Consider the following 12,265-nt stretch of genomic DNA (forward strand, 5'->3'; position numbering starts at 1 on the left):
TCTGGACTTTCAAATACACCAACACCACACAAGTGACCACGCAATGCTTATCGCAGAAATTAACCTCCAGTGCGATTGCCATGAAGAATTGTTGCCAATAAGCAGTACATGCGGGTGGGAGGAGCACAAATTAGTGAAGAGGTTCAGATGGAACCACTTCACAGCCTCGAATGGGGAAGCATGGAAGGTGGGATCAGCATTCAAGGGATATAAGAAGCATCCCTTCCCAGCCATCCGAAGCTGGGCAACTTTGATTGATGAATTGCGGGCAGCCTTACTGAAAGGGGAGCGGAACACAGTACCCAAATTGGAGGGGCACCAAGATCAAACCAGAAAATACAACAAAAGGTTGAAGATCAGCACTCGCACCCTAAGACAGGCGAGACGGAAATATCAAAAAAGTAGCTCTCCGGGGGCAGAGAGAGTCTACAAGGAAGCCCAGTGGAAACACAAACATTTAATATGGAAAGAAAAATGCCAGTCATTGGAGAAGGAATGGATCAATTAATTCGATTTATGTAAACCGAACAAACAGAAGCAATTCTGGGAGTACATAGCCAAGATGGATCACACAAAAATGGAGAGGCGGAATGGATTTGCAGCCGAAGCCTTGTTGGACCATACGGCAGAAATATATACAACGAATCCTGGAGTCCAAAACGTCACCGGATCTCCTAGATTGTAAGGGGCTGAGGTGGAGGAAGAAGATATGACAGACGAGGCGGGCAGGAACCCACATTTTTTTTAAAGGTCATAAAAAGGATAAAAAGGGACGGAGCCCCTGGTCCGAATGGCCTACCGGGGGAATGTTCAAGCAAGACCCCAAGGGATGGGCGGAGTTGCTATCACCTCTGTATACGGAATGCAGAGCCTTGGGAGATGGGCCAGACGCATGGCGCAGCTCGCTACTGCAGCTAATACACAAGAAGGAAGCAAATCTGATCCAAAAAACGACAGACTTATTGCCTTGTTAGACACCGAAGGGGATGTATGACGTTACAACGCATACTTTTACAACGCATGCACTTACAACGCAATTTTTACAACGCAACATCCACTACTACGCATTCCATTACATCGCATGACACTACAACGCATTTTTAAAAACTACCTTTACAACGCATTCCATTACATCGCATACTACCTTTACAACACATACCATTACAACGCATAATATTACATTGCATTTAAGGTAAGTATTGGATAGTATAGGGGTAAAAATTACTATTCTTACTCCAGGGGGTGCAACAGTAGGGTAAGTGTTGGATAGTATAGGGGTAAAAATTACTATTCTAACTCCAGGGGGTGCAACAGTAGGGTAAGTGTTGGATAGTATAGGGGTAAAAATTACTATTCTAACTCCAGGGGGTGCAACAGTAGGGTAAGTGTTGGATAGTATAGGGGTAAAAATTACTATTCTAACTCCAGGGGGTGCAACAGTAGGGTAAGTGTTGGATAGTATAGGGGTAAAAATTACTATTCTAACTCCAGGGGGTGCAACAGTAGGGTAAGTGTTGGATAGTATAGGGGTAAAAATTACTATTCTAACTCCAGGGGGTGCAACAGTAGGGTAAGTGTTGGATAGTGTAGTGTAATATTATGCGTTGTAATGGTATGCGTTGTAAAGGTAGTATGCGATGTAATGGAATGCGTTGTAAAGGTAGTTTTTAAAAATGCGTAGTAGTGTCATGCGATGTAATGGAATGCGTTGTAGTGGATGTTGCGTTGTAAAAATTGCGTTGTAAGTGTAGTGCGTTGTAAAAGTTGCGTTGTAAAGGTTGTTCCCCCACCGAAGGTAAAGCATATGCCAGTACTTTGCTTCAGGAACTAACAACCTGGATCGAGGTCAATGAAACACTACCTTTTTACCAGACTGGCTTTCGAAAAGGCTGCTCTACGATAGACAACATTTTGGCTCTTTCGTTCCTAGCTCTAATGGCAAACATCAGTAAAAAAAAACCTGCCAGTATTTGCATCCTTCGTGGACTATTCAGCAGCCTTCAATAGGGTAAACCAAAGCAAGCTATGGCACAAATTGTACGGCTGGAAGATCCCTGGCAAACTACTGAAGGCAATTATGTCATCACCTATACTTGGGTGAGAATCAAACTGGCGGGGGACACGGTCACACATAAGTTGTCAACTGACATAGGTCTAAAGCAGGGCTGTGTTTTAGCACCCACACTTTTCAATCTCGATACGGCAGACTTGGGAAAGCTATGCAAGGAGCAAGCCTGGCAATGCCGAAAATCGGACAACAATGGCTAAACATACTCCAATATGCCGATGACCTGGTGATTCTCGTCCACACCAGAGTAGGCTTGCAAAGAGGGTTGAATGATCTAAACAGCTACAATCAAGAGAAAGAGCTAGTGGCCAACTCCAGTAAAACAAAAGTCATGGTGTTTGGCAAACATCTGTAGAAACATGCCTAAAGTGGAGACTGGGCAGTAACAACATAGCAACAGAAAGAGCATACCACTACCTTAGAGTATGGCTGAATGAGAAAGGCAAGGCAATCTTGTACCTGGCCAAGACGCAAGCCAGAATACAAGCTACCATCTATGCGCTGTGCAAACTTCAGGGTAAACTGCACAGCCCTACCACGAAACTCATCAGGTTTGTGGCGCTCCCACTACCAATAAGAGCGCCACAAACCTGAGACATTACTCCAGCTTTTGCGCCTTATAGCTTTTATTTAGGGTAGGAGACCCCTTGATTAAAATTGTTTTCGTAGGTACTCCCAACCCTATTTTATATTCACCTCTATCATTCACACACATCTACACATACGAGGCCTCTATCATTCACACACATCTACACATACGAGGCCCCCACCCGCACTTCACCTGACGGCTCCGTTAAAGTGCCCCTATTATAGGGAGCCTGTCGGGTATTGCACCGCCGGAGCAGCACGATGATGAAGCATGACACCCGACAGGGTGTGTGAGGGCATTAGAATCCAATATAATGGATTCCGAATCTTGACCTTGTCAGGTCAGGTTGGTTCATAATTCTCTGTGTTCTGCCTCTCTCTCTAGAAGAACAGCATAATCTTTTTGTTGATAGAACTAAATTACCCTGCAATAAAGAGGGCGCTAAATAATCACATCACTCAAATATCTAAGAGTGAAAGTATAGAAAAACTGAAGGCCATTAGAGGTTTGACCGGCTTAACCAAAGCATATGAGTCGCACAAATCTCAACCATACATGAACAGCGCCCTAGGAAAGAAGTGCTTGGAAGAAATCCAATGGGCATGCCTAGTCCCCCTGCCAATAAAAGAACTGAATCCGGGCTGGAAATCACTGAGCAACATATTAAGGTGCAGGCTGTGCAATTACAGAGCAGAAACATTGGAACACCTACTATGTTGCTGCCCACACTATTGCAACACCGATGAAAACTGGTAAAACCAATGTTCTTAAGGCATGGGGTCAGAAACTGTGTGGGAGCAGTGGCCCTGCTCCAGTCCAGCACGGAGACCTCGGACCTGGCCAAATTTGGCAAACTCATAAATATCAGACGAAGGGCCCTAATTGAACATATGGCAGAGGAAGCTCGTCTGGTTGCAATTGGCGTGTCACCTGGAGTAACAGAAGGAGAAGAGCGGTGAAGAGTCCCCACCAGGAAAATAACGCTTGGTTCTCACAAGATCCCCAACGTACCAAGTGACTCTCTCAAGTACAGATAGGAACAGAGATTTTTTCTGATATACAATTTTCAAACCAATGAATTTAAGAATGTATCTCACATTTTAGAAACGGTTTGTTACTGTGGCTTAATTGACACTTTTATACACGATTAGATATCTTTATTAGAATAATGTGAGACACGTATTTTAGCATAATTTTGATAATGTACCGCAACTTTGTAATGATTTTAAGTAATTATGCAAATAAAAAACTATTCCTTCAGAGTAAAAACATGTGGACAGCAGTGTTAGCAGCTAAACTTCTAATATTATGATAGTACCAGGAACTACCTCACATACTGCAATTAACTGGGCCACTCCTGATGAGAGTTTAAGAAAACTGTTTGCATACTTACAAGAGTCATAGTAGTGAAACAAAAGGGCGTCCCAAAATCTTCCAGCCAATTGTTACATGTGAATGAATTCATTCATGAGATTGTCATGCCCTGACAATTACTGGGTAATGTAAAGTACAACAGTGTGAAGCACATCACTTGTGCCGTGGACATAATATATGCGATATGAGCAATGTACTTACCGGATCTCTTGCAGATTGCATAAAGATGGAAGACACTTTGCAAGCACGCCCATCATTTTTTCATCAATTTTCCAGCCTTTTGGAAATAAAAATAAAAGTATGGTCTATTTGTAACACTGTGTACAAGTACAACTTCTTACAGCACAGTTGCATTTCAGAAAGTCATCTTGGCTCTGGTCATTTCCGAAATAGCCTACTGCAATGCCTTATATGTAGGCTCTCAAACGCGACTTCTCAATAAATTGCAGACACTTCAAAATGCGGCAGCCAGATTACTGGTGAATCTTCCAAACTTCTGTTCAGCCTCTCAAGCCATTAAAGAACTGCATCGGCCCCCCATCAAGGCACTAATAAAGTTTAGGGCCACATGTCGGGTCCATAAGGCTCGGCACCGAGTCTGCCCTCGCTTCCTGCAAGACATTTTTAAATGGTATCCTCCTTCTCGTCCTCTACGGTCTGGCAATGCTAGGAGAGTCCTTGTCCCAGGAAAAAAAAAGCCCATTGGGGAGGAAGAAGTTTTCCTAACTCTGCCCCCAAAAGGTGGAATTCCCTGCCCAACTACCTAAGACCTCAGCCTAACCTCTTGAAGTTCAGGAAGGAACTGAAATCTTAGCTACTTGGTCTAAAATTTCTTTCTAATTTGTCAAAATATTTCTCAGTCTCCGGACCCCAGGGTTGGTTGTATGCCTTCGCCTTCACACTGTATCTATTATGGTTCTACTGATACTAGTGCCAAGACGCCATTGGTATTAGCACGCTTTATAAAAACCAGTGTCATCCGTAACCACAGAAGTCTTTTGCATGAGGAGTGCACAACCTTAAATTAAATGCATCTGCTTAAAGGACGTACAATACTAGGCTAAGGATCTACTAGAAATCAGATATAGGAAAAAGCTAATTACGTGCAATCTTAATTCTCCATCATGTCATCCGATGTGAATTGTCCTATGTCTTTCCCATGCTCAACTTTGTGGTTACCCTGCAACCTCCTGGAAAACTACTGATGAGATAACACATAATGGCAGGATCCTGTGAGAGTCAAAGAGGAATATCTTCCAGTACAGGGCGTAATGGTGTGTCCAGCACCCTCAAAAGGTCAGTATTCATTTTTAACTCCGCGAAGTTGCTTCCTCCATGGCTTTATTTCCATCTCTTCTCCACTTTTTCCTCTAAAGCCATTACACAAAAAGTGTTCCCAACCCCTTAGTTTTACAGTAGTGCATTTGTTTAAATTAAAATGTGCTTCTTTTTAAAACAAAGCAGAAAAATGGTCCTATCAAAGTAGTAAGAGGCATAGGAGCAATTTCCTTCCCAAATCGCAAGCTCGATCCATCCATTAGTGTCATGGTAAATTCACCAAAATGCAATATGCTGGTAAATCTATACCTTTTGCAGTCGCAATGTGCTGCATTCTCAGTCATACTATTTAACTAACTGTTTGATCCTGGGCAAATGATAATAAACATCAGTGGCATACTCCCAGGAGAGGTGCCCAGTATGGCATTCATTACTACATTCAAGGCGGTTTATAGATAGGTGACTGGATTTTGATTTGCATCTCAATAGATGAACATGCTCCTAAAGCTGCATTGGGACCTCTCTTGTGCGGCAACTCGTACCTCCCGCCCTCAGACAGGCACCTCTTTAACAGCTCATAAAGGTCTGAAAGAGTGATAGTTGCTTGTCTTTAAGAGGGTTAAAGTGTCAAGGAACCAAAAACTGGACAATCAGTGTCCCACAATTCCTCTGTGCGGACAGCAGGGCAGGAGCCCTGGTTTGAAGCATACTTGCAAAACGTGGGATGGTTGGCGAGCCTAAATCTGGCACATATAGGTGGTGAGGGGGCTATCCTCTCATCAGAAGTGGCCCTCCTCAGGTCACATGGAGAATCAGTAGTAGGCTAGGGACTGTGACTTGCAGAGTGGTATGTGAGCTCTGGGTTTGCACTGTCCTGGTGTGGTGCTCCTGCTGATATGTCAATTGTAAGGAACAGCCTTGGATGTGGGCAGGCCCCATGCCCAGTTATCTTTTTCTATCTGTTCAGGGACCACACTGCCTGAGAAGGTCTTCTGTTTCGCCTTCCAAGCCCCTCTGAATTCCTTGGCTGTCTACATTACCCTTTCGCTGGTTGAAGGACTGGGACACTAGGTCTGTTCAGGCTGGTCCTGAAGCCAATGGCTTTTGATAGCAAGATCCCGCAGATGAAGGCGAGGCACCCTTTCTCATAAGAATACAGTAGTCTGTACAAGGACACACAAGCTCTCGTTCAACTAACATCACATATGACAATATGCTGTGTATCGACTAACACTGAAGACAGAACACCCTATGTCACACACATAGTATGATTAACGGCATAAGGTTTGATTGGTCCATGTGCAGTTAGTCACAGTTTGGTGTCAGGCCTGCAATGTCCTTATCAGTGAAAGTGAGCCTCTGCTGAATAACTCGGCTGTTGCCCAGATGGGGCTGAGCATACAGCATTCAGCTTTCAGAGAGACTTTGCTCTGACAACCTCATTCATTAGAATCCCCTCCTACTATCCCTATACCTGCCCCTGCCTCAGATTTTGGGGGAAACCGGGTAACCTCCATGGGCAAGGAGAGGTGCAGGTATTTAAAGGTGGGAAAACGAGATGTGGCAGTGAGCACTGGCTGGAACGGAAACTGAGAAGACCGTCTCAAACCCCGGTCTGCCTGCCTGTTCTTCTGTCTGGCACGGTTTGATGACAGAACCTGAGAGGTGGCCACCACGACAGGATCCACATGCATGGCTGGAGCTTCAAAGGTACAGTGAACGTCTGATGCTTAGAAAGAACAGAAGAGTTAACTACAGATCTAAGAACTACAGATCTACGCCATGCGAGTAGATCCCAACGGGGTCAATGTGCCTGATCGTGTCACCTTGCCTGTGCAGATTGTGCCTGATTTTGGGTTGACTGTACCAGATAGAGATGACTCTGCCTAAAATAGGCATCCCATTTAAAACACAAGTATTCACATACCACATGATGGAGATACATATGCCAATGGGAGACTATTTCCCAAGACTGGCTAGGGCGACGGCTGGGCCTAATGGGATGACTGTGTTTGTGAAGTCACTGTGTCTGATGAAGTTGTCTGGTATGGTGATTAGTGCTGTAAAGCACCCAAGACTAGGAGACAATGATAGATGTGTCACAGTGCTGTGGTATTAGCATTTGCAACTGCCCTTCTTGTCTATAGTTTGTGTTATCCCTGCTAGGGCTACTTGCACTTTTCTTTTTAGGCCTCGTCTACTAGACAGCACATGTAGTCTGTTTGAAAAAAGATCTATTGTAAGCTTACTGTGGACTTAGTCCCCGCCCATTAATTACCCGTCATTGGATTTATTTTGACTCTCATTTGCTTGCTTCTTATTTGTTAACTTGTGTGGGTTTTACTTCCTCTTCTTGTGTTTGTCCCTTCCCTTATCTGCCATGGTTGGGTCTTTTTACTTGTGCGGTAACAGCTGTTCACGCACATATTGTGATTTAACCAGGCTGCTTGTAATGAGGGTCTTGGGGTCCAAAACAAGGCCTCACTGACATTCTTACACTAGCCCTCAGTGGGAAAGTATTATTTCAAAGCCATCTTTACACTATGACACAAATAAAGCTTGTACGTAATAAACAGCCTGATTTAAAGTATGGTGGTCCTTACTCTGTCCGTCAGGGATGGCAGCGGATATCATGTCGGTTCCTATAAAGTTACCAAACGTTTGGTGGAAGGCCGACATTGGTTTTGATGGTTGGCCAACAAACTTTTTGTTGTTAAAAAACAAACTCCCACAGTAGGAGAATGATATTAAAAACAAATCTCTGATGAACCTCACAAGCCAGAGGTTTTGCACCTGGGGATAGGAGTGATTTTATTTTTCCGTTTGTTACTGCCTGGTTTTCCTTGAGGGTAAGGGACATTAGGCTGTTTGCCCTAAATAGCACGGGGGCGGGGGTCTCATGTCCTTACTCCGACAGCCAGCACTCAATGAGACCATCAGAGTCGCTGACGCAGCCAATGGGTGCACCGCCAATGGAGAGTCGTCTGTTTGACTCTTATCAGTGCAGACAGATGAAGAGTTTTGTGGATGTGGTACTCTGTCACAGCAGCCTATCCGCCAAACTCTAAATCAGCCCTAGGTATTAACTGTCCTCGTTGATGCATCTGCATCTTCAGCACTGCCTAATAAGAATGTAGAGGAATTCTTATTAAAATGACATAAAAGTTATTTTATGTGAATAATGAATGTGACTTCATCACCCAATGGTTTCAAGGTATTTATGAAGCATACAGTCTGAAAACGCAACATCTACAAATAGAGCCGACCAGGGCAGGGAGAACATGGGCTCAGGGTAAGTGATACATAGTCAACCGTTCCTGAAACACTGCAAAATGAGGTATGGATCTTAATTCTGCCAGGAGCGAGTTCCAAAGGCGAGGAGTAACTCAGAGAAAACTCCTCCTGCAGGTTTTGATTTTTAGAACAAAACCCTTAAAATATGGCTTTTGAAGTCTCAGTGTCCCCTAAGGACACCAGGTCTGCCTTATTACAAGTGCCATAGAATATAACAAGCTTGCAATAAAGTGGACGGGATATTTGTCATACTTATGACGAGGAACCCGTCTGCCAAACTTTAAATGAGACCTTCGGTGCTTCTGAAAAACTGCCAAAAGAGAGCCAGTAGAGTGGGCAATTCTTTCGTAAGCCAAGCGAGACTCCTTAAAATAAGGGATACTGATGCATATTTTGGTTCCCTTCAAATAATCTACCGGCATGATTATAGATTTTACGTAGCTGCTTTAGCAGATCTTAAGCCAGTCCTAAGTACAGGGGGCTATGATAGTCTACCTGAGATCAGTGAGTGAAATGGAATTACAGGAGTGTACGTACTCACTGGAAAGAGTACCTCTGTGCAATTGAGAAGTGCGGGTACGCTCTCATCGAAAGTACTGAACCCCCGCTGAGAAGTGCAGGCACTCTCTGTTTCAAATAAAGAAGTGCAGGTACTCAGTACCTGTAAGTACCGGCTCATTTACAGTACTGCTCGAGATCCTATCATAGCTGACACTCCCGCGCGCCAATCCTCCAGTTTGACGTAGGACCGAGTAGGACAGAGTGTTTTGATCGGATATCTATATGTTGATGTGAAGGGCTGCCGATGAAGCACTACTCTTCAGCTGGAGAATCCGCTGTATATCTTCTACATAAGTGCAGAATATAAGGCCCAGAGTATGGATGAGGGAGCCTAGAGGAGCTACATATATGTTAAAAAGGCAAGGTGACAGCACAGAATCCTGGGGGGAATCTCAGAATGTGCAAGAAGGCTCTACCAGGTATCCCTACAGTTTTCAGTTTTGAAGCAAATGTGATCATTAGCGTCAAAGTGCGGCTACTATGTTTAATGGAATTAGAGCGCCAATGCTGTTAACAGCAGCAACCAGGCCTAGGGTATCTAAAATGACATCTAGTAATCTGGTGCCAATTATGTCTTTGGTGGAGGTGTAAAACCAAACCGCTCCATCAAGAATGCAGTTATCCTTTAGAATAAAACCTATAAGGGAGGCAGAACAGACACATTTGGATGCTTTAAAAGTACATCTGGTGTGTGACTGAACTGGTGGAAAATATGGTCTTGTATTGTTACTGTCTGCTGTGTGTTGCTGCAGCCTGTGGTCCTAGGTACCATTGATAAACAGGTTATTAGATAAAAGGAATGACTGGTTATGTTTTCTAAAGCACAGGCTGAGCACTAGATTATTTACATTTTTCAACTGTCCAACATAAGCAATTATGAATTAAATATTGGGTTTAACATTATGGCATTCTTAATGGAGGAACTTCCTTCTCTGGTCAGACAGACACATTTTGGATCTCAATGGCCGCTCTTTTAAGGAGTATTGGCAAGAACTTCGAGTTCCAAAAAACATTCTGAAAGACATGGCTCCTCCTATCATGATAAACACAAGATTTAGACTATCATCAACACAAACCGATAAATAGTTGTGCGTGCCTGCATCTACTCTCACACTCTCCCCAACATTTTATGCACATGCACTGCAACGCATGTTCACCACCTTTGGACCTCATACACCTTAACCAACATCTCCACACAGGACACGCTACAGTCAATAGTCTTCCAACCACACACTCATGAAAGCATCCCAAGCAACCAATGAAATCAGCAGCACAAAGCTGCCTCATCTAAGGTATGAAGAGCTATGACTATGCTCCAATCCAAAACAAACAACGGGAAGGCTTGCGCCCGAGATCTCACCTCGAATGTAGACCTCTCGTGCTGATTTGGGATCTTCATTTTCGGTTTCTACCTGAATGGAAGGCTTGAAATAGGTGAACTTTTCCAATGCATTAGACAAAGCTTCTAATGGATCCTTTTCCGACACTGAGTCAGTTTCATCTGAAGAACAGGAAAAGTGTATGCTATGTAACTTCACAAAAGATGGATGAACATACTTAATTTTCCAGTTGGAGTTCCATGCAGTTTTCTCTGGCTTGCTTAGGTCAGCAGACACAAAAACACAGTTTAAACACCTACATGTCTTGGTTCTAATCAATAAACAACGTTTACAACGTATCGTTTACAACACATGCGTTTACAAGGCAAGTCGTTACAACAACATGTTGATACATCGCATGACATTACAACTACTTGCTGTAGGGGCAGAAGGGGTTGGATTTGTTGGATTTTCAATCCAACACCTTACCTACTGTTGCACACACTGGAGATGGAATAGTAAGTTAACTATTCAAACTCCAGTGTCCCCTACAACAAGTCGCTGTAACGACTTGCGCTGTAATGGCATGCGATGTAACACATCCTGAAGGACAGCAAGGTGAAAGAGGAAGGAGGTGGAGATTACCATGAACAATACCCCACATGAGGATACTTATTAACAAAACGTCAGATTTTGGATTGGTGTAACGTATATACCCGCATCCGAGAACAAAGATATTAGGACTGAGTAATTAACAGTATCAAAGATGAAAAAAGTGAGAGAGTTAGTGACCAGAAGCAGAGTACTTTCTGTGCAATGAAAAGCATATTACCCTCATTGGGACAGGGAGAGAAGAAAGTGGAGACGCAAGTAAGATGAAACATGATTAAACCCAATATGTTCAAGGAGTTTAGTGAGACCTAGAAGAGACGAAATGAAATTATGTGAGAAAATTAAAGGAAAGGACATAAAAGGAGATGAAGAAATTGTATGCTGCCTGTAACACAGGTGATGTTAATGAGTTCGCAATTCACTATTCTCAATTTCCCCAAATTCTGGGAATAGTAAACTCTGAGGTAAAAGTCAATGACGTGCACTTATTCCTTTACTAAAGCACTCAAAGTGTGTATGTGTCCAGGTACACGACTAAACTATAAGGTAAACCTACTTCAAAAACATATTGCAAAATTTAGAAAACATCTAAAAAACGATATAAAAATACTATTAAAATGAATGGTGCTGAAAATGTTTTTGTCCATACATTCTTAAATTTCATGTGTATTCATAAGATGGAAATACTACAGTGCTTTCAGGCTGAGAGATATCCCTCGTCAGGATCAGTGAGCAGGCACACTTTACGGAGAATGATAGACCGCATGCATATCACCCACTTTCTAAGTTTCACCCTATTGAAAAAGTGGTGCTGGGGGTGAACCCTAGATATTACTTATCCACTTTTTACATAGTTATGCACAGTGTCATCATAGGCAATCAAGGGTCTCCTTTATGTATACACCCCCTATAGCTATTGACACATATATCTAGTAGTATTCCATGAGGGGCCATGCAACTAAGATGAAGGTGATTTTCAAGGACCCCCAGAGAAAGGTAAAGACCAGTGCTGATCAGACCTCCATGGAAAAGCATTAAGAAATGCATTAACTTCTCATTCCTATTCACTGAAGATATGAAAACACAAGAAGATTCAGGCAGCCATCTTCAAGGTGCCAATCTGGTTCCTGAATCTCCTGCCCTCACATACATCAAAATACATGTAAATAC

The 12,265-nt window shown here is 43.2% G+C and overlaps 1 protein-coding gene across 7 annotated transcripts in view; it reads right to left on the reverse strand.

Annotated features, from left to right (window-relative positions):
• Positions 1–12,265, reverse strand: part of LRRC71 (leucine rich repeat containing 71) — a 382,267-nt gene that overhangs the window by 314,101 nt on the left and 55,901 nt on the right. For all 7 annotated transcript variants that reach the window (XM_085640082.1, XM_085640080.1, XM_085640079.1 and 4 more), the window contains 2 exons: positions 10,525–10,665; positions 4,233–4,308 (listed from right to left, as the gene is read on the reverse strand). In XM_085640082.1, the coding sequence (XP_085496208.1) occupies positions 4,233–4,308; positions 10,525–10,665 (217 nt within the window). The remainder of the gene's footprint in view (positions 1–4,232; positions 4,309–10,524; positions 10,666–12,265) is intronic.

Source organism: Triturus cristatus, chromosome 12 (genome assembly GCF_964204655.1).
Source record: "Triturus cristatus chromosome 12, aTriCri1.1, whole genome shotgun sequence".
NCBI classification, from domain to species: domain Eukaryota; kingdom Metazoa; phylum Chordata; class Amphibia; order Caudata; family Salamandridae; genus Triturus; species Triturus cristatus.